Source organism: Rhopalosiphum maidis, chromosome 2 (assembly GCF_003676215.2).
Source record: "Rhopalosiphum maidis isolate BTI-1 chromosome 2, ASM367621v3, whole genome shotgun sequence".
NCBI classification, from domain to species: Eukaryota; Metazoa; Arthropoda; class Insecta; order Hemiptera; family Aphididae; genus Rhopalosiphum; species Rhopalosiphum maidis.
The window spans coordinates 60,739,579-60,764,320 of record NC_040878.1 but is presented as its reverse complement, the minus strand read 5'-3'; the positions used below and the strand labels follow the sequence as shown (position 1 = coordinate 60,764,320).

General features: G+C 27.5%; 1 protein-coding gene across 2 annotated transcripts in view; it reads left to right on the top strand.

Moving 5' to 3' along the window:
- LOC113553371 (acid sphingomyelinase-like phosphodiesterase 3a) overlaps positions 1-24,742 on the top strand; it is a 196,206-nt gene that overhangs the window by 91,624 nt on the left and 79,840 nt on the right. For both annotated transcript variants that reach the window (XM_026956678.1, XM_026956679.1), the window contains exons 5-6: positions 6,068-6,136; positions 11,993-12,170. In XM_026956678.1, the coding sequence (XP_026812479.1) occupies positions 6,068-6,136; positions 11,993-12,170 (247 nt within the window). The remainder of the gene's footprint in view (positions 1-6,067; positions 6,137-11,992; positions 12,171-24,742) is intronic.

The following is a 24,742-nucleotide window of genomic DNA, read 5'->3' as shown; positions in this document are numbered from 1 at the left end:
TTTTTATTCGTTTGTCTAAAATATATTTTGTTTGAAATGATAAAATGAAATCCTTAATATATTTTATATTTGTAAACATATACTAAGATTTAATATTTGTATATACAATTAACAGTTGATTGTATATTATTATACAGTTGTACATATTTTAGATTTATTTTTTTAAAATAATAATCAAGCGTAATATTAGATTGTGGTCAGTTAAGAAAAATCAGTGCAGAATCACATGTTGTTACATGTAATAATATTTTTATTGGACCGCCAATTATTTCAAAATATTATAACATTTATTATTACTACACCAAAAGGAATGATTCAATCTATAAATATCAGTAATTAAATAAATAAGTTAAACGATAACAGTCAAATAATAATATAAGAAAGAATTGAGGCATGGTGTAATCCATTTATTATTATTAACTTAACAGTATACTTTTGCAAACCATCTTAGTGAGAGTGAAAATTGCGTCGGAAAATACGTATACTATGATCGTTTTTGTTGGTTCTTTTTGTCGTACATACGTATACTTAAGTGATAGATCATTCGCACTAAGTCGCCGTAACAATAATTTGCAACCCAGTCACGCCTGTATAAGAAATTGCGTGCTGGATTGAACACGTTTCAAGTATTTAATACATTTCGGTTTAGTTAGTTTGATTTTCATTGCGTCGCCGCCGTTGATTAACTGTTAGCACGTCGTAGGTAGTGAGTTAGGTGCCTATTGTCTTGTTCGCATGACTTATTATTATTATGATATACATGCATAGTGTTTTATCAAGCATGTTCAGCCCATTTTTTATTTAATAATGAATTTATTAAAATTCTCATTTTCGGAATTTGTAAATAAATACGCTGACAATATGCTTAAAAATTATATTTTTAAATCCTCGAAGTTTTTTTTCTTCTATTTATCAAACTAAACAATCTCCTTCTTTTTACTGTAAATTATTGGATAATTATTTTTTTATGTTTATGTTTATGTATCCAATTCAAAATGGTAGTTTTCTGTTATTAAAATGGTTATGAAAAATATAGAAATCTTATATTATGTAATATTGGATGTAAATATTTATTATACTTCAATAATTTTATTAAATTATAAATATTGATAGACTAGTAAAAACTACCATATCTTCTAAACCCATTTTATCATAGACCTATTTTCATTAGTATACAAAGTTAAATAACTTAAAATTACTAATTTTAATTTTGATTTTAACATGTTAAATTATTAAAAAAAAAAATACGCAATAAATAGTTTATAGTAGAGAAGGGGATTCTTATTTGAAAAAAAAACAGACATTTGTAACTTCACATTGAACTTCTTAAGTAATAAAAAAATCTAAAAATGCTTAAAATATGTTCGTTAAGTATTCATTTAAAACAATTTTAAAACTCAAATTTTGCTTGGTGAAACAATCTATATTATATATTATATTGTACCAATATAGATAGTATTTTATCATTGATTTACTAAGAGAACAACTATTATTCCAAATTATCCGATTAGGCGATAATATTATTTGGTACCAACTCATGATATTCAACACAATATAATAATAAAAATCAAATCATGATTATTTGCCACGCGTATATACCTATACGTGTGCATTAATATTGTTGATGTCAACTGTTTATTTACATAATATTATCAATATCTTATGTATGTCTAGCTCAGGTTTTTTCAATATGCATTACTTGATAACACAGTAATTCCATTTATATATGTTCATAGAAAACGCATGAAATAAATAATATATTCATGAGTACCTACCTGTATAATAGTTGTATATATATTTATTATTAGTAATTATGAGTTAATGTGTATCAGGACAACTATAATAAACATAAACAACCAATTTACAAAATGTCTGAGATAATGCATTATTACCTATATTATAAAATATTATATTGAACATACATATTTATTAAACAAAAATCACGTAACGTACCGGTAGAATATTACAGTACAGTGGTTGGGAATCCCCGGCTCTCTGATTTGTGGTAACGGCTAGACACGTCTGGTGTACAGCATCTACAGATTACATTATACTAAAATGATGGAAATTTAAAATATTTTTTGCGTAGTTTATCTTTATTTTGCATTTTTCTTATGATAATGAAATTACGTTATTTTTCTGTGATGCTTGTATACGATCATTTTTTGTATTTTTATTAATTTTCTTTAAATTTTGAAAAATGACCGGCTAGAAATAACTTAAGACTTTCTGTTTATTTCTTTATTAATTAAAATAAAAACTTTTTTTCTAATTTAATTTGCTTAGTAAATTACACAGTCCAGTGACATGAATCAAACGATGAAAATGTATTAATGCCATTAAAAATGTAAAATAAAACTTTTTTGTAGTAATCAAATTAAGTCTAATGTACAAACAACGCTATTACACCTCGTTAGAACCAGCGATTTTTCAGTGAGAAATTTAATCAAAATTCTACCATAAAAAAGTTACAATTGTAATAATAATAATAATAACTGTTTATGTTTAATTAGAAATGTATTATTTTATCTTAATCTTGCAATGCGTAAACGTTTAGAAGTTTGTATCTTTCTTTTCTAATTATCATCAAAAAGGGTTTTCTGTGCCGTTTATACTATGCCAAATTGAAAATAGTTAGTATTTATAAAACAAATAAACATCATAAACAATTAAAATATGAAATAAATGCAAATATACGATAGATGTTTTCTGTATCTACAGATCATAGTTATTTAAACATTTTAATCTTAAGATTAAGTATGAAGTATCTTTTACTTCATGAAAATTCTAACTTGAGCTTAAATCATATAGCGTCGTGAATAGATTGGAATGCCGAACAATACATACTTATATGTATTTAATTGTGTTATTTTTAAATTAATTACCCTAACAATCTTATTATAAAAACTAATAAGTTTAATAATATGTAAACACGCGGTTATAATAATATATGTTAGGTCGTTGATTTATTTTTGAACATTAAAATTTGATTTTGCAAAACTAAACATTATGTTTTTATAATTTACAATCACAATTTTACATTGATGTTGTTTTTTGTGTCTATACACATGACAAGTATAGATAGTTAAAAAAAATTCTTTGATCTTGAAATTTTATGGTTTTTTTTATAACATACTGGATGATTGGATCTATTTTGTACTACTAAATATGTTTCAAAATAATTGGGGAAAACGGGTTATATAATTATTGTTGATAAAATCGAATATGTTATTTTGGTACAATTCAAAAATGAATAATTGTAGATTCTTTAAGTGTTTACGAAATGTTTGATTGATTGATCAACTTTTACACATTATATACATTTTTAAAATATTTTGATTGTTTCAAGTAATTTAATTTTTTTTTTACTTCAATAAATGTCGGTAGATTTTTTTGCTTCAACAAATTTTAAATTTAAAATTGCTGGTCAATAACAGTGTTTTTTTTTTATTTGTTACTTTTAGGGTATCATAATGATATGGTAGGTTTTGCAACACATGTTTTAGTATGACGTAGGACATAGCTTTGTCGCTAAAAAAACCATGTGGTCACCAATCTGAGAGCTATCAACGCCGGACGGCGCTTGACCACAGCACTACTTTTAGTGACTGCGATCAAAAAATACGCCACACAACGCCCCTTATTTATTTTTATACACATTTAAAGTTTAAATGTTTATATAATTCATCAAAGTTACAAACGTTTTAAAATTGTTTTGCAGTTTTTTAAATGTTTAGCTTTTATATTTAAGGCATGACAATTTAATACAAAGTACTTTTAAAGTAGTTCATAATGGAATTAAGAAGTATAAATATATATGTACCTATAAGTGTAATTTAAAAAAAAATTCTAATTTTGAATTTAGATTAAATCACTTATTTAAATAATGAATAATGATGTCAATTATTTTCCTAAAATTCAAAAACATTATTCTTGATGATTTAAAACTTTTATGTGTATCATTATATTTTATTCACACAAGACACAAAGATATTTTCAAATGCAATGTTATTATCGTAGGTAATTACCAATAGTAAAATAAATTAATTTAAATACAATGTCAAAAAACATTACTTGAAATAAAATTAATGATGTAGGCTGAATGACTGTCTACGCTTAGAATCTTTTTTCGAATACAATGATATATTATTGAATTCAAATTTAACACATTTATCACACCCACACAACGCATACTGTAAACAGATCAGTATTTACTTTCTCGCCATTTTTTTTTCAATGTGTTTTATGTGACACGTCAAATAATTAATTAAATATAAACTTAAATAGAACCAGTATTATGACATCATATCAATATACGAATTGCTGTCAAATCTAACTTTCTTATAAAAATGTATCTATACTTATATATTTAATTTTATTTATTTATTTAAAATTTTTTTAAAAAAGCTTTTGATTCTATATTTTTTTTATAATTTAGCATTTGAAAAGATGTTAAAAAAAATCTCTTTAGGTAGTTGAAACTTTAGTTTTTGAGCTGATTGAGGAAGCTATTATTTTTGTAATAACGAATGTATATTTTTCACTTTGAATATTTTCTTTGATGTTTATGCTTATAGCCATTGGGTTGGAAATTTTCTGTGCAATCCGTATTAAGTTTTTCTAAACTACTGCCGTTTGTCTAATATAATAATAACAGCGAGAACATGAAGAAATATTAGAGTCGAATACACAATTTATTGGTTATATTATTATTTATTGATTCCAATGTCCTATATATTTGATTTTCTTCAACTATATTATAGTTATGAAAATAATTGTACCAACTGCGAATTTAATTTAAAACTATACTAATGATTGGGAACAGTTAAATTATATTACTATAGTATGTAAAAATATTTATATTTAATTATTACATAATATAATCAAAGTTCTTCATATTTAAATAAATTAATTTTTAACTGATATTTTTTATAAGTTATTTTCTGGTGGTCTTTTCAATCAGATATTGACTATCCAATGTCAATAAACTTATTTTAATGTTTTAATTTTTGACATAATCGAATGATTTTGTCGCTAAACAAAGTCAAAGCCTTTAATTTTTAACACAACACTGTGTGCAAGTTTCACGATATTACGAATATTGTCATACTTCTATATTGTGTTATTACCTATATTATCTCACTGCACGTAATAATTTATGGACTAATTCAATCGCAGTTAATGTAATGTGCACCGTCATGAATATATATGCATACATGAAACGACATGGTTGGTTGAGGTGGCAGAAGAAAATCATAAATAATTGCTTTTTATCGTGGTTATATTATTATTTGGTTGTCGCGCTGACGGGAACTGCAGTGCGCAGTCGTGGGTGAGGGCAGGGGGCATCGACTGAAACGTATTTCGGCCTTCTAAAAGGGACCGAAATAATTGATATTTATAAATTGCTGGGAGCTGAAAGCCATATTACGCCATAACATCCCGGCATGTCATCTCTACCCTTAGCTCTCGCTCTCTCTACTATCACCCTCTCTCCGGTCACCGCGTCCAACGCCTCTCACTCATTGCTCTTCGTCCTACCTACCGCAAGGCGGCGGCGAACCGACCTCCACGAAATTCACCGCTTTCGCCACACCGAGTACCCGCCGTACACGCGTGAATATTATATATATATGTACGTGTGTGTGTGTGTGTGCGTCTGTGTGTGTATGTGTGTGGCTGTGTCTGCGTTTATGTGTATATGTCCCAAGCGCGTTCAATATGCATTGCCCGTAAAGTTATTAATACTAATTTGCTCTAATCCGTGACACATTGTAAGCCCCTCGTCCATCTCTCCCGGGGGAGCGGCGCGGCTCGTCCCGAATCCGGCTACTCCGTCTGGTTCCATCGCCGTGCACTCCACGTATTGCGTATAATAATACGGCAGCTGCGCGCGCAATCCCGCGTACCCCCTACACAAAAAACACCCTCCGACCGCGCACGCTACCGACTCCCCTCTCGGTATTCCACCGCAACACCGACGTACGCGTTGCGGCGATGAATCTCGAGGGATCGGCGCAAAGTTCTAGCAGCGGACCGAATGAAAATTTATCTTTTCTTGTTTCAGGATACTTTTGGCACATCACCGATATACATTATGACGTGAATTACGCAGCCACCGGCGATTACGCACAAAGTGAGTATAATGAGTATATATTACAATAATATCTATATAAGTGTATTATATTGTTACAATAAGTATTTGCGTTTTAATCGAACAGTTTCGTATAGTTTATTAAAAAAATAGGAGTGGTGGATTGCAAAATAATTTGTTCAAAATCTAAACAATAACTTAATTGTTTGTTTCTACACGAGTATTACAACTACTTGTATGGCTTGGGAACAACGTTTTGTATCCGTATAGTTGAATAAAATGAAGTGCATAAGAGTTAATTAAAAAAAGGTGTTATAACTTGTTTGGTTTAAAATAAATAACGGGATGATAATCCTGTATCATAATTTATGAAATAATATTATTGAGTTATTTTTATAATCCTAATAATTTAATAACGATGACACTACATCAACGTAATATACGTGTATAACAACAAACGAAACGTGAAATAAGTGTACTTGTGCGATAATTTGAGGGAAAAAAAGTAAATATCTTATAAATGCGTGTATTATAATGAATATTTTCTTTATTTCAGAAGATTTAAAAATGTCTGCTTTTAGAACTTGTGTGCGTAGAAAAATAATACCACTCCCCCGAAAAAAAAACTTACGAGGACAAGTGCCCTGCTCTACTACTACCACAACTATAACACAGTAATCGAGTGTCTCACGTGCAAGTATACTCGACCGATTAGATCACGAGTGTTGTCAGATAGTGAAAATGGCGAATTGTGGTGTTATAAAAAAATCATTGTTCACAAATTATATGCGTTCCTAGTTTATCGATCGGAATCTTGGGATATTATTAAATTGGGTACCCAGAGATTTCGTTTGGATGCTAACCGAATATGCATTTTCCATCCGTGAGTCACCGACGGCATCATAAACATTTTTTGCTACTCCGCCGAAAAGTTTACCACCGAAAGATTGATCTAAACAGGAATAAAGTTTGAAACAGTTTTGTATACATGCGCATTATGCGTGGAGGGCAGTAAAATGTCGGAAAAAATCTCAGAATGCCTGTGATTGCCGTCTTTGACGAAATCAAACCAAAGCTGTGAAACTGTGGTTAAAGCAATATATATACACGACTAGCCGTTTTTCGGTGTGACTGAGATTGGTTGCTCGTAACCACCACTACAATCCTCTAGCATACTCAGACTTTTGGTTTGTTTCGTAAAGTTTTTAACCACATTTAATTTTGAAACGGCTGATTTTTGGAAGCAGTTTGTAAGAGTTTTGTATGGTTCTATTTGAATGTTAACGATTTATAGCTGCAAACACATTTAAGATTTTTAGATATCTTAATATTTTATTTAGGAACAAATCGTTTTATAAAACAGAATAGGAATAATAATAATTTAGAATACAATTTTTTAATTTATGATAAAAATACTATACCTATAAATAAGTTGATTGAAATTCGTAGTGTTATTATAAGGAATATTAATAAAAGCTGACATTTTTTGTATGTAAATTATAATTTTCTTAACATTTTAAGAGAACGTCGTACCCGCAAATGTTGTCTTCGTCTTGCACACATACGACATAGGCAACATGTTTACGCAGTTTAAATAGAACTCGCTCAATTTTTGTTCTAGAGTAAAATTGATATACCGATTGTAAAATTAAAATATGACAATATTCTGGAGAGCAAGACGGCGAGTTTTTTAAAAAAAAATTAAAATTATTGAAAAGTTAAAGGTTATTTAAAAATATTGAAATTTTTGCTTTTTTAAACGATATCAGCGTCTTCATCTTAATTTTAAACCAGGTTTACTCTAGAATTAAAATTGAACTAGCTGTATTCAGACTGCGTAAACGCCTTTTGTCTGTGTCGTATGTGTGTAGGACGAAGACAACAAATGCGGGTGCGAAGTCCTCCGATTGTTTAATAATTGATTATCCTATATTATTTTTATTCGCGATTGTTATTTATTATAATTTTATTATCTAAATATTTGATAACCGTTTTTTTCTAAATTTGTATTATACATATAGCTATTTTATATTTATTTTTCCAATAAAATGTTCACATAATAGACGAAATTCGTTTACAATAACGCATTGTAAAAATATGTTGAATTCATTTTGACTATTTAATTACTTAGTTTGATAATTTAAGGCAAGTTAATTCCTAAAACAATTTTAAATTGCTTGTGTTGAATTCTACTGATTCGATTTTATAAAGCTATTTACTGACTGTATAGGTTATACGTTTCAGAACTACCTTCTGTACAAAATGCATTAAAAAATAAATATATATCGAAAGCTTAAATGAACAATTATTTGCACTGACGATATTGATTTATTTTACATCATTGTGAATATCTTATCATTTTATTTATGCTCAGTTGATAATTTATCTTTTATTCTACTTTAATCCTCCACATTTTTACAGCTTATAGAAAAATGTATTTTATTAGTTTCTTTCTAATAATAATAATTATTATTTTTAAGTTTCTTTATTCAAAATAAAACTTGATTTAACCTTTATACTTATTATATTTTTTGATTATAAAACTTCAAACGCCTCTTTTTTGTCAATATCAATCATACATTAAGCATAAGAGTGTAGAAAAACAATTTTATTTAAAAATATATATGTATATTTAAAATTATAGTTTATGTTTCATTATTATCGATAAAATATTAATATAGTTTGGTATCTCGTTTTTAAATTATGACCGGTATAAATATATTGAAATTTTCTTTTGAATTAATTTATTTATGTCGAATGACCTTTAATTATAACCGGACATGACCATTGTTAAAGCAAATTGCACGTGTTGGTTAAATTCAACTGAAACTCATTATCGATGACTCATTTTCACATCACAAATCCAATTTATAAAACAAAACAAATTTTCACTTGATGAAAAAAAAAATAATAATATTATTATTATATTTTACAAACTTTTAATGTATCAAACTATCAAATATAAAAATGAATACAAATTATCTGTTAAATATTATGATTTATAATACATGAGATACCATTTTTAAAAAAGTTAAAACCTATCGGAATATTAAGTGTTAACACTTATATTACATCGATCAACTTGTTTATTACACCGCAACTTTTGTAAGGTAATTTTTCTTCTATCGTCGCAAAAAAAACCAAATAGATTATTAATAAAAATACAAATATTTGTTTATTATTCTTATTATTTTTTTTTTGTTTATTTACGTCAAATAATAAAAATAATATGTCCATGAAAAAATAGGTCTCAAAAACAATGATAATACAAAATGTTATTTTTCATTTAATGTAATAATACTTCAAACAAATCAAATTAAATTTTTGTGTGGTAAGTTAAAAAGAGTATTTTCTATGCATAATATTGACCATTTTTTGTTACATTCGTTGAATTTTTGAACAATAGTATCAAACGTTAAAAAACGTCTAGTCCTGCTTTTAAATTTACATAAAATTACTATTTCTAAAACGTTTCCGGCTCTCAAAATAGTAGATACCTATATACATCTATCTGTATTCTTATTTTTCTTTTAAAATAAATTGTTCTGAAGAGACAAATTACAAACATAATGGATTACTAAACATACGGCATTTAGGATAAAAAATGTACGTGGAATAGTAGTAAACGATGTGACAATGCGAGTTGATTTTTTTTTTATTAGAATTACATTTATTACTTTATGTAAATATGTATATAGTATATAATATATACATATATAGTCAATAAACATTTATGTAAACCGTAGTCGTTTTTGTATTTTAAAATATCGTGTATAAGTCGTACTTAAAACTTTTAGGAATGAAAAATAGTGTCGGTTTTATATATTTATCGTGTTAAGAACTAACAATAAACGTTTTCGTGTTATATTGTTACGTATCACATTATATTCCATACATTTCAAACCTACTAAAAACGAAAATATTCAAAGCTTTTATTTTTTTGGTGTCACATCACATATCTTGTTGTATCGAAATTGTAATAAAACCACATGATGTATAGATAAGAGAGACTGGGTACGACTGTAACACGTGTAATATCTATAGTCTCTGTAGTCTTTATACTTCCACAGACGATATAAGAATGTCAACGAAAGAAAAATACTCGCATTGTTGTATTTTTTATATGCGTTGAATGATTAGTGTAATCGTTCAACGCGTATAAAAAATTACAAGAAAATTAATAAAATATGTTTTCAATATAGAATTGCAAAGAAAATGTTATCATTATTTTTTTTTTGTGCATAACATTTTTTTTTTATTTTTAATATATGTTTATACAAAGGGAAAGTTATATGGTTTATGTTAATTTTGTTCCGAGTATTATATCTATGTACAATAAATACTTTTTAACGAGGACAAAATATGTAACATTTTATTTTTTAATAAAACACTATTAGTCTATTGGTTTTGATTACAACCATTTATAGTTTGTATTAAAAGACTGTTTATTTGATATAACATTTAAAAACTTTTATCTAATTTGTTTTGTTATTTATTTATTTATTTTTACAAAGTTTTATTATATTCCATAATTATTATTGCATTTTAAGTATTTAAGTAATTTTAGAAATTCGATGCTTAAATTTAGGAATTTTTTTTTTATTCACCACGATTTTATTACATTTTCAGTATAATTTAGTTAAACGATGTTTAACTTATAAACTATATATTATCCCTATACGAGTGTACATTCGCAACTAAATTAAATATGAAAATAAAAATTCAACACATGCACATTATTTATATGATAATTATAATATTATTATAAGTCATATGATTTATCAAAATAACTTAACACAATTTAAAATAGAAATATTACATATGTTACAGTCATGCCAGCATTCCCATCCATCCCATGGATTATATAGGCTAGTTAAATATATTAAACATTTCTTTAAATAACAATTATTTATAATGTATTATAAATTGTTCTACAATGGTGCCAAACAAATAATGATAAATTAACTTATAGAGAAATAGTTACTCCTTAAGAACAATAAATTTAAAATGTATACACAGTCAATGGGACCTTAGAAACAGGGCTTTAAGCCAAGAAAATAATTGCAAACATCGATACTTTTTTGTTGGCGAATTTAACAATAGATTTATCTCAGAAATTCTTTTGATTGAACCACGAGAGTTTAATGAATATATATTATAATTATTTTTTTTTTAAAGTACCTATAATAGCAACTTTATTTTTGATTAACGAAGTTAAATTTATGTTATGTTTATAAAAGTTTTCACTCAATTTACTGCAGCGTTCCCACAGTGGTGTGTAATTTTCAAAACTTTTTCGGTTTTTAATGATTGTGTACAATGATATTTTGTGTAAATAGTATCGTCTGATAAGTGTAAAATCTTTAGTTTGTTGCGGGCGTATAATAATAGAGCTATTATGTATTGCACAGAGTCGATAAAATTGTTATCTGTGTACATAAGTCTTATATATATATATATAAAATAAATATATTCGAACACATTTCTCAAAAACATTAAAATAATTAGCTTTTCAGAAGACTGGAATTGACGTCACACAAATACAATATTAAACAGTAATTAGATATTGTCATATTACATGAGTGTAAAAAAAAAGTTAAAAAAATACCTTAAAGATATAATCGACTAAATATGAAATAACATTTGTTCTAATGTATTTTTTATTTATATATATTATGTTAATTTTATTGATTATAATTTTTTTTAAATATTTTATATTAAACAAAAACAAAATAATAAATAAATAATAATCTCAACACGAATAAAACGAAATACGTATAGATAATAAATATGTTATATTTGTCAGTTACTTATGTCAAGCCTTATAATATAATACATAGGTCGTCATTTATTTTAAATAACGTATAAATGACTCGCATGAACCGTTTGGTTTTTTAGGTTGCAAGCGGTCGGCGGTCGATCCGGAACTATTGGTCATGGAACGGCCCAGTCTACCGTCCGGCGGCGGTAGACTGGGCGACTACGGATGCGATTCGCCGTGGACACTGGTCCAGTCCGCTGTGAAAGCAATGAAGGAGAAGCACGGGGACAACATCGAATTCGTGCTATGGTCCGGGTAAGGTGTTTTGTTTGTTGTGTGCCATAGAAAACGGAGAAAACAATAATGACGATAGAATAAAATAATAATAATAATAATAATTATAATAAAAACAAAACAATTCCCTTTATCCTTTTCCGGTCCACGCGGCCGCCACAGGACAGTTACGCGTATTAAACGTATATAATATATATTATTATATAGGTACACCCAAAGAACGAAGGGTCGCCGAACAAAAGTTTAGAGTGGTTTCTACCCTTATCTCGGCCCAATGCTACTGATTGGCAAATTAAAAACGTCCCGTAAAGTGTTTTAGTTCTTGCTGTTGTGTGTGACAAAATAATAATAATAATGATATAATATATTTGTTCATTAAGTTCGTTTGTTGTTATTATTTTTTATACTCTCCGTTGGCTTAGATTAACTAATTGCCAAGCTCTATTAACGGTGACCATAATTTAGCATAATGACTCGTCTCTCCTCATCTGTATACGCGTTTACTGCAAATTATACGAATCGCGTGACTCTGACGTCTGTGTATTTACCAAAACGACAATTGGTGGATTGTCGTTGATGATTCGTACGTTTAAACAGGAAAAACGCTGTCCGTACGAATTCTTATAGATTTTTATACATGTACAATGTAACGTCAAGAAATTTATGTACAGAAATAATTAGAAAATTTCAGCTCGGTTTGTTAGGTAAAGTATAGTTATATATAGTAATATACCTATGCCTATAACACGTACCTTCTGCCATAGAATGTAAATACTATTTTCAATCAAAATAATTGCTTCATTATGTTTTTACGCAATTATTTGTCTAAATAAAAACTCATCATCTGGAAATACTTATTTCATTTCCACCGTGGGTTGAGATTGGGGGTCCCCAACTGTAGTTAGCTGGATCCTTGGACTCGTCTCAGACATTCCGTTGCGTCAAAGATTTGTTTTTCATTTTCACCAATTTTAAACGACTTTAAATTAGAAATTTAAGAGTAAACAAGTGAGCCAAATTGTAAGTACTCAATATTTTTCATGATTTATTAATAATGTACCCACGTAGTTTCCCCGTTATGACATCGCGTACTCGCGTTGACGTGATTGACGGACGGATATAATTTCGCGACAGACGGCTGTGCAAATAAACGCCTCCTAACTACGAGTAGTTAAATTGATTAATTATCTATTAATTTAAACTTTTGTTATTTTCCCACCGAGTCTCTCTTGTCAATAAAGAAGTATTTAATACTTTTCTCTAGTATTTACCGTATTTTTGATTTTATTACCGGTACTCTACAGTTATTATTCAAAGTGTTATAATTATTACGATTATAAAGGGTTAAGAAGTGTTTCGAGAAGGTGAATAATAGATCTGTGATTTGGGTTAAGTTAAGTAAACTGGTTGATTTAAATTAACCCATTTACTAGTAATATATTTTATGACAATAGCTAATCTAACTCCGACGAATAATATCAGTAATATATTAGTAATTACTATTTATCGTTTCCGTTGAGATTTAAATATATAAAAATGGTAGAAAGGAACCATTCTTTAAATACATTAATATTTAAAACTAATTTATCTCCACACAATATTATATTATACATTAACAAGTTCAACATTATGACTTTTATTAAAATTAATTAGCTAAATATTTTTATTTTGTACAATATACTATTTCTTTTATACTTAAATTATTTAATTTAAATTGAGGCTTGGAATCTTAATGGTTTTTTTCGGTTACAGTTAAAATTTGGCGCATAAAAACAAATTCGATAATTTTTACGAATAACCGAACGTTAATTATTGATAATACAACTTTTTTTTACTTCTCATTAAGCCTATTTTAATTTTATAAAAAAAATAATCAGAAACTATTAAGTATAATATTATAAATATATGTATGTGTGTATTTGTATGTGAGTATTCAATATGCACAAATATATATAGTTTATAAGTGTATAGTAGTAGTAGCCAGTAGATATATTAATCATTATTCCATGTCACAATCTGATAACAATTTATAAGGGTGATTATTTATGATCGTTAATTAAAACGATTATTAAATTATTTTATTAGTTATTTTTACGTCACAATCCAAAACCATATCATAGAGTAATAACTAATGATCATGACAATGGAATTTGATTAACTGACTGGAAAATTACAATATTTACGATTTATATAAGTTTATTTTTTTGTTTCCTGGAACTTCTGTAGAGTAAAGAAATAGACAATTTTAAACTCATGTATATATTTACAACATAATCAACCAAATATTACATTGAATCGATTATTATTCCTTAAATATATTATAAAATAGCTAAATAAAATCAGAATCGAAAAAAACGAAAAATTCATTGGCAACAAATATTAATAACGGTTCCGGTTTGGTTCCTAAGAAAATCAAAAAAGGGTTTTTCGAAAATTTTCCAGTTAAAATAAGTGTATTTTTAATTACTCTAACACAGTTTGCTTTACTTATACGATAAAATATGTTGATGGATTGACATCGAAACATCAGGTGAAGTACAGAAAATGTCAGTCTTATTTTTAACGTTCTCATATCTCGCAAAAATAACCAGCAGGTACTATACACGATTCATACAATAAAACGCGTTTATAATGTAATACCACAGCTGAGAACATTGTGTGCAGTATAAATAAATATTAAAAAATGTTAAGATTGTTATTGAAAGTAACATACCCCAAGAACATAATATAGTTGTCGCCGAATACATAAAAAAGTAGCTTTTTTATAATTATATACTTTATACATAGTGATTTGTGTAAACAAAAACGAATTGTGTTCATATATTATTTTTGCAATGCTTTTTTTTTTATGTTTGTTTGGCTCCACGAGTATCGACAAATATTATTTTAAAAAATGTATAATATTGTCTGAACGGGATGAAAATATCTCGTAAATCGACCCTTTTCCCCTTCCCCATTAAATATTATAGTAAAATTTCAATAAAACATCATTCACGTGAACGGGGAAAGCTGTAAGGTATACAGTTTATTATAGTGTGTAATATTTTAACACAATTACGGAAAGATGAATATTAATAACGGTTTAAATGAATAATGTGTGCTAATTTGTATGCAATGAGATGTATTTTTCCAAAAAAAAAAAACACATGTTTCAATTGACTTATATAATTGACATTTATTAAGGTTTATTTATGTTTGCAACGCGTTACGAAAAATTTGTTGAAACTCATTGTAAATCAAGTTTTCTTTATTATGTATACACAACATACATCATGCACATATCACAAAAATACGCATGTGCCCTATATTCGTTATAATATCATGACAGTTGAAATCTTCATTGCGTCTGAAAAAATAAATAAATAAGGACTTATTTATTTTACGACGAGTATGTGTAATTATAATATTATGTAGACGAAATTTGAGGACGATATAATAATATGACCCACACATACATGCCATTAGGATTAGGTCTTCTGTAGCATATACTATTATAATTTATAATAATATTATTACGTCTCTAATATTTGCATTGCATGATTAAGATATGTTATCATTTAGGGTCTATCAAAATTATATGTCACTTGAAATATTTTAATAATAACACTTTATTTTTTTAAATGTAATAATCAATCAAAGCCCATATATTATATAATATTATAGTGTCGTGAATAGTGATTACTTATCGTCGATAACTTTCAGTGAAAAATTGTAACGCCGTACTATTAAAACCTTCGTTTCTACTATGTAGTTATAACCAATAAGAGTGTTGTTGCGACTTATCTAAGCAAAACCATTTTTAATATTAATAATTATCTTGTATAGATAAAAATCTAAGCTTATTTATGTGTCACTCTCGTCTGTTAATAAATACATATTTTAGTAAAACATTCAGTAATAATACAACATTACAAAACTTATGAATACTACTAAATTTTAAATATGATTGCATTCTAAATAGTCATAAAATGTAATATATCTCCGATAGACCATGTCACTAAATTTTGCGCGATGACTTCAGACCTGTTAAGACGACTTCGCGAATAAGCGGATAAGTGGTGATTTGCGATGTGTTATAATATTTAATGTTTTCAAAAACTATAACGTACTCCCGCGCATAGCGTTTTAGTTATTTTCCCTGTAACATAAAATTACTAAAACGTGTATCTCGGTTCACACACGGAAACATTACATTATATCATGGTATTATGCTGGGTTCGTTTCGAGCACGGGGCGCCGTATTACGAGTATATCATATAAAAACCTATTACTCATCTTAATTTTTCTTTCACTAGATAAACATGCGTTTAATTCTTACCGGGTGCTTTTGGATTTATTTATATGTCAACTACATAAACAGCTATTAATAATGTATTATAATCTCTACATAAATGATATTTCGATCGTATTACACTCCTCTCTAAAATACTACACACGCCGGTCCATAACGATCGGATACGCGGAACGGACTATACAAATGCCGATACGTCCTATCGAGTGGAACGGTATTGTACGGGCATAAGGAGCATTGTGTTGCAGATACTCACGTCTCATTGTTGTAGTAATAGTATTATGTGCCCGCGCACTGTTTAATTCCGCCGTATTATTATCATTATTATTATTATTATTATTATTATTATCATCATGTTTAACGTTGCCATTCGTATGCACGCGGACGTAGTAATTAGATTAAACGTACCGGAGTTGCGCACACCACGGGATTACAATGTCCTCGGGTGCGTTTGAACACGTGGTATTCAACAGCATAGTGCGCGCAACTATAATAATACTTCGGCGTAAACTTTACGGACGTACACATATTATTATTAATTTATTAACAAGAGCAAGAATATTATATGGGATCGCGGTGACGGGCGATGGTCGGACGGCCGGGTCTAAATACGGTCGGAGGCGCGGCAAGGTAATCTTATATTACTCCTCGGGAGATACGGTGAATAGTGTCCGCGCGGGACAAGAGTTCGCGTACACACAAAACGACGACCTTATTAGATCGCATCTAATGTAAGGGATTACATATCTGAGTGTATGGGATACGTGATATATATATATGTACTACGTGTAATGGTATACGTATAAAGCTATTTACGACAATTTATTTGGCTCGTATCCATCTGCCGTCAACCTTCTCGTGAAACTTATAATAGTGTGTGTCCAGCGTGCGCCGGTCTCCGCTGGCCGGACTGTATTAAAAAAAAAAAAACTTTCCGTTTCATTGTGCATTTTCAATTAAGAGTCGAATCCGTTATGTCCACAGTATAATATAGTTCATAATAATGTATATACATATATATATATTGGGGTATATTTTATCGAAAACAGTGACGACCTATACGTAGAGCGATGATTGATTTATAGATTGTCGATTTACAATAATATAACTGAACTCGGTTTATATAATAATGCGTACGAGTTTATTTTTTTTTTTAATCATATGAATGGGTATATAAAGTAACCAAATTGACATTTTATATAGTAAACAATATGGATCATTTATATAGTCATTGTACTTGAAAAAATATAAAATATTATCTCACGTTATTAATTAAATTATATAATACATTAAACTATATTTTATAAATCTATACCGTGATCGAAGATTTCGTGGTGTATTTTATTAAACATAGCTAATTATTGAAAAAGTTTTCTTGGGACGAAACCTAGATAATATTAATTTTTTTTGCTTCTTTATATATATTTATAGTTTTCGTGGCATTGACTTTTGTTTAGGAATTAATTTATATAAGTATTTACGTGCAACACATGATCACAGTTATCTCTTGTAAAAACTATGACGGTTCTTGTTCGTTTGTGATTAAATTCTTTACAATTAGCTTTTCTTGTCTGTACGTGATTACACATTTTAGAATAGGACGTTTTTTCAGTGATTCACCATCAGACAAAAACACTAAGTCATTGTCTATAACTCTAAAAAATTGTGCGCTTTATCAACAGTTCGCATTATATTATATGTATATAATTAATTAAAATTGTATAACTTATAAATAATTTTTATTTTTTACTTTTTAATCTAAAACATTAAAATATCTATTGAAGAAATTTAACTTATAAAAGTAAATTAAAAAATGTATTATAAATACACTTAATAAAAATTAATATTATAAATAATACCTATAACATAATATAGCAAAAACTAATTGATTATTTTTTTTTCATCATTCTGTATACAATGGTTTTAAATAAAATACATAAACAAATATATATTCCTTGGTATAATAAGTATTTGGTTTGCTTGAAGTGTAATTGTGAATATAGTTTAAATATTTGAAAGTTGCACAAACATTATGCATTATACAGTCAGTAATCAAAAAGTTAATCAACTATTGTTTAAACCTTAATTAATACTTTTCTTCATATTTACTTAAAAAGTTAATACTATAGTTTTCGTTAACTATTAAGTTATGATCTATAACGTCAACTAAGCTTAACTTACTCAACTTAATATAAGTATTTTTCATAAGTTTGCATAACATTGCGTATTAAGCTTTAGTGATAGATTTATGTTTTTTTTTTTTTTTTGTGCGTTTTACGTATAATTCATATAAATACAATGCTCGAATGGTTAAAAGTATTTCTAAAAACTCTATGCATTGTTTTTATTGTATTTTTTGCATATACTGGACTTGGTACGATCTACAAAAATCCCGTATTCTAAGTATTCTTTATACAGATAGTATTTTTATATATTACCGAGAAACGACTTTTCATTATGGTTTACTCATTACGAATATTGTACATGCAAAGAGGTCATGTGCAGCATCGTATACTTACTACAATAAAATTCATTTGAAATTATACAATGGTATACGATACCGTTTGTTTATTTCACTATATTTCTCTATATCCTATGATTCTTATGTACATAGTAATGTACTACATGCTGTATTTATATATCATAATATACGAAAAAAAGAGATGATAACTAATAGAACAAAAATTATAAATAAATTATTTTATTTACATATAATTTTTTTTTTCTTGTAAAACATAATATAATATACTATAACAACGTGACATTACGATAATAAATCGTCAAAATAAATTTATCGGTTTTTTTGTTTTGAATTCGTAGGATTTAGTAGTCTTAGTTGAAACATTATCGCTGTGCTAGGTCGAAAAAAAAATAATAACTTGGTTTGCTCGTAAAATTGAACTTAAATACGACTCGTTACACTATTTTTGTATTTGGTTAACACTCTGGTCCGAAGTCGCATTAGGCACTGCTTTACTTGCGTGAAACGTTTATATAAATAAATACTAATATTATTATATATAAATTATATAAATATGCGTAAATACATACAATGCGATTCATTATTAAATAGTAAACATACATTATCTCAATAATTATTAAAGTTTTTTAAAATATATTTTTTACATTATTTTGAGAAAAAACATTTCTAAGTAAAGACATATAAACAATAAAACATTTTAAATAGTAAAAATCATATTTTTCTTGTAAGTAATGACTTCTTTAGTAAACCTTTTATATTAAATTCGGTTCGCAATACATTTTGAGGAATTGTGATCAATCGCTGTTAAAAAAAAAAAATCACCCAGTATACTATTATGTACGATGAGTTTAATATTTTTTTTCCAAAAACACAAATCCTGTCAACGTATTTTCATCGCCGAATCAGTCACAAGTATAATAATATAAGATGTGTTCTCCAAAAACGCATTGATAGTTTTTATATTTCTCAAAAAGGTTTCTTTCTCCTCTCGCGTCATTTGCCGTTGTTAATCATGTTGCGCAAATCGTAAAAAATATACTATAATAATATATTATAATATATTTATGTTGTGTGTCGTCGCGTTGTTAAAACAAAACAACATCCCATCTGCCATGCCACTTATTGTGTAAAATGTAATCGGAATCTGTATTGTTCGGTCTTGTGGAATTGTTGTGTGTAGCGGGACGACAGTATATTGTGTAATAATATATATATATATATATAGTATGGGAAACGCATTACTTTCCAAAGAAAAAAAAAACAATCCCACACAGTTGTTTGGAATTCGGAAAATTTGCAGAAAAACTGTGGATGCGCGAGGGAAAAAATGCACATATGCAAACAACAATAATATATTATAATACGATGACATAATTTTTCCTCGTTTATTCGTTTTATAAGCCCACGTGTACGTTGTTTACCGAATGACATCCGAAACGCTTTTAATTGTTCGTAGTGCCATACTATTATTAATGCATTTTTATATGAATATGATCATAATATGTCATCGTATATTACGAGTGTTTGCGGTTTTCGAGAGTTTATTATTTCGATTTTGGTGGTCCGCCGAAGACAACGTGACTAATATTATTATGCCGCTCGTCATAATATTAATTCGATATTTTACACGCACGTCATACGAGGCCCCCGATTTTCAATTTTAGAATAACAAATTTGATCATTAATTTATTCGACATATTTTTAAATCGCCTATCGAATTCCATATATTCTATAGCCCTTTATGGGGAACTGGAAAAACGTTACATGACATCTATCGTACAAATGAAAATGACGCACTAATGAATGGTAAAATTTGTTTTGGTTGAATTCTTTTACTGATGAGATCTAAAGATTGAAACGATGTACATTTTATACCCGGAAAATATAATACAGGAAATTTGATTCCTAAATGTATACATTATATTTGTTTCCGTTGCATTTTAAATAATAATAAATCAATTGCATTTATTATGTTCATTGCTTTTTAGTGGAATTAGATTAATGTTTTCATTATTTATTTAGTTTTTCGTTTTTTTTTTTAAAACGGAATCAAAATTTCCAAACAGTACTTATTATTTTGTTGACAGTAGTAAGTGATCCATTTCACAAGCTTTTGTGAACACATACGCACCGAATTCCTATTTGGACTTTTTTTTTATATGTAATCGTGGTACAAAACGTTTTTATAAACTATTTTATTTTTATTTCTCTTTGTAATTAAACACTCCATTACTAACATAGTATAAACGTATAATAACGCACTATCATATCATGCATTAACTATATTGCTGTGAAATCTGTAGAAATATTAATTTTAAAACATTTAATTGAACGGTTAATCTTAATAACTTTTTATAGTATACCTATACATATATATATATATAAAACCCATTCAACCAGTTAATTTTTCGGATTTGGTATTTAATATAACATTAAACATGTAGAACTGAAGTTGAGCTTTTGATACATCTGTTTACTTACGCTATATAAGCTATTATAATATTATATTGGTGCATTTTTCAAGTGTATATTTTATTTTAGACTTTTAATATAACATTTAAAGTATAGGTTGTTTAATTTTTGATTATTCTCAGTAACTTTTTATTTATATTAATCGTATTTTTGTTATTTTTATAACATAATTAATTCATCTGTAAAATGTTTACCTAATTTTAACAAGAAATAATTAACGAATATTAAATCAAATCCTAAACTCTATATTGTTTTCTCAACTCATTTAAATGTTACCAAATAAATTATTAAAACATAATTATTTTTAAAACATTTACGATGAATCTGAAAACGTTCAATATTTAATAAACACCCAAATTCAAAGTCTTATAATATGAATAATTTAATTTCCGGGGGTCAAATATTCTGTCTTAAAAAAATATTATTAAATACGGTAGACGACCAAATATCAGTAAATTAAAGTGGACAAACCATCCTAGATTCGTGTGGCGTACGTCGTCATCGCGACCATGTATATTATGTGTACAGTTGACTGGTGAGGATAATAATATATTTATATACGTGAATTGTGTATTTCTGTATATTATTATTATTTGAGCTTACAAAAGCCCTTCGACTCAATAGGTCGACCGACAATGAAGCGCGAGGACTATGGTGACTGGGCGTACAATGCAGTAAAGATTTATATATTATCATACCACGGTCATGTCCATAATATATAATATTATTATTACAATATTATAAACCTCGGTGCCTCAGTAGCTAAAATTTATACATCGTGATTCTCTTTAAACTAAACAACAGTCGTTTTATTTTAGTTATTAGTTTAGTGTATTTTTGAATCTTTTTTTTTTTAATTTTCAAAAAGTTATGTTCTTATTATTTTTCTAGCATTTTTAATAAGACTATTTTTCAAATTGCTAATTGGTGAGTATTTAAATATAAAAATTCAGATACTGCAAGGTATACTTTTCGGTACTTTATTCAATTCGCCAATAAACGAAATATTATAATAAATATTAACGCTTGTGTATCTATTATCATTAACACAGTATATATTACATTAAACAATTTAATTAGATTATTTTACGCGATTTCAGAAATGTATGTTAAATTGGTTTTTAAAATGTTGTATCTATAACACGAACCGGAGTCAAATTTGACAATATCATTGTAAATAGTATTATTTAATACATAGATATTATACAGATGTCCGTTGATAATTGGTCGCTATAATAGGTTTTAGACCAAAAAAGGTTAAATACGATTGGTTTAAAAGATTTTCGCCGAACCAGAGATTTGGACTGAGCTCTTAACTCTTATAAACACTTCTAATACATATAAACTGTCTGGTTCTAAATCATATTTTTATGAAGGAATTTCTCACAAAATTGTTCTGCTTATTTCTAGCTACCATATCGTGGCATTCAATCGGGTGATTTGATGGAATAAAATAATATCGGTGGCGCGCCTTCCGATACCATCACACCAATGACAATAATAATGTTTACTCGCCATACGTATACATTGAACAGCGATCGTATAATAATATGTATAAACTCTTTAGGTAGATACAGGTGTTTTACGATATTATAGATTATATTAAACGGTAAGTTGAAAGCGACTGTGAATCGGTCAATTTTCGAAACGACCGAAACGGCTGTTTCGGGTCACTGAGTTTCTGCGGAATGTGTTCTGCGATGTTTGTTTTATAATATATTATACACATGTGTATATTGGTATCGTTAAATTATGACATTTCACCTATGAACTGCCGTATTAAAATAACAAAAAAAGTACATAGCAATTTACTTTTTCGATGAATTGGTTAACAGTGTCAAATGTATTATTTTGTTGTATATTAATTGATCGAAGAGCATGGTTACGTTTAAATTATGTATAATTAAAAAGCATGAGTTGATTTGATACAAAAGTGAGGGCACCGAATAGCACAAATTTAAATTTATTTCATCGGGTGAATCTATTTAGTTAAAAACGATTACATTGTACTCTTATTTTAATAGTCAAATTTATACTACTATTTCATTTGTTGCATTAAATGTATCTCCAATTTATTTATTCATATTAGATCATACTCATTCTTTTGATGTTCAAATTATTATGCTTGAATTTGTTTGATAGACGTTTTATTTTATCCAAATTTAAGCAATTGATAAATGGACCTTGATAAATTTGAATTGTAATTTAAAGTTTAAACAAAAAATTTAAAATACTAAATTTAATAATAATTTAATATAATAAAAATTATTCTTTCAATGGTAATAATGACATGCTACTTTAGAAGTATGACGCTAATATGTATTAATTTATTAATTGTTTTGATAAATGTTTATGAAAATATCACAATGTAAATACATAAATTAATAAAAAATTTATCCTTATTGAAAATTAAGTTAATGGAAATTAAATTTAAAAAAATTATTAATTTATGATTTATTCTCTATAAACCAGTGTTGTCGGTTTTTAAAAGGATTACTACGCGCGAATTTTACAAAATGAAGAAATAGTATCAAATAATTATTTTAATTTAAAACACATAAAAATAGAGCATTTTGAAATATAAATTTTATATTATATATTAGCCATTAGGTATATTTTAAAAAGTTCCAGGTATGAAAATAAAATTGTACGATCACCAGCCGACATGTTAAAATTTTAAAACAGTATTTTTATATAATATAGTTTAATATGCTAATAAAAAAACAAGTAAAATAAATAATATTAGTATTGATAATAACATGACTAACTTTTAATCACAATAATAACTATTCTGCAACAATGATCTTTAGGTACAATAACTTATTTTTTTTGTATAACAACTCACCACCTAATAGTTAAACAAATTTTAAAGTATTTTAACGACATTAATTTGCCATTGATTTGTTGGTGAAACATTTTTTATAATAGTTCATTTTGTATGAAGAGATTTTCTTAAATTATATAGTATAATGGTAAAAAATGAATACTTTATACTACAACAATGAGTTAAATAAATTATTATTACATCATAAAAAAATCGCAGACATGACACTGATCCGGATAGGCTACACGCTGACGGTAGCTTACCACTATCAGGGTGGGCGCGTGTTATAAATAAAGTTGCACGAATGAATCAACATTTTCCATTTTTCCCCCTCATAAATAAACAACTTATTTCCTGAGGAGTTATAACTGGCAGCATCGTGGGTCGCTTATAGCATATACGTAGAATATAGCATTGATATTTAAATATCACGGAAAAAACACTTGACTTAATAACAGTGTAAAGGGATTGGGGAATAGCTTTTTAATAATAAATTAAAAAGCACAATATCTAGGATAGTTCAC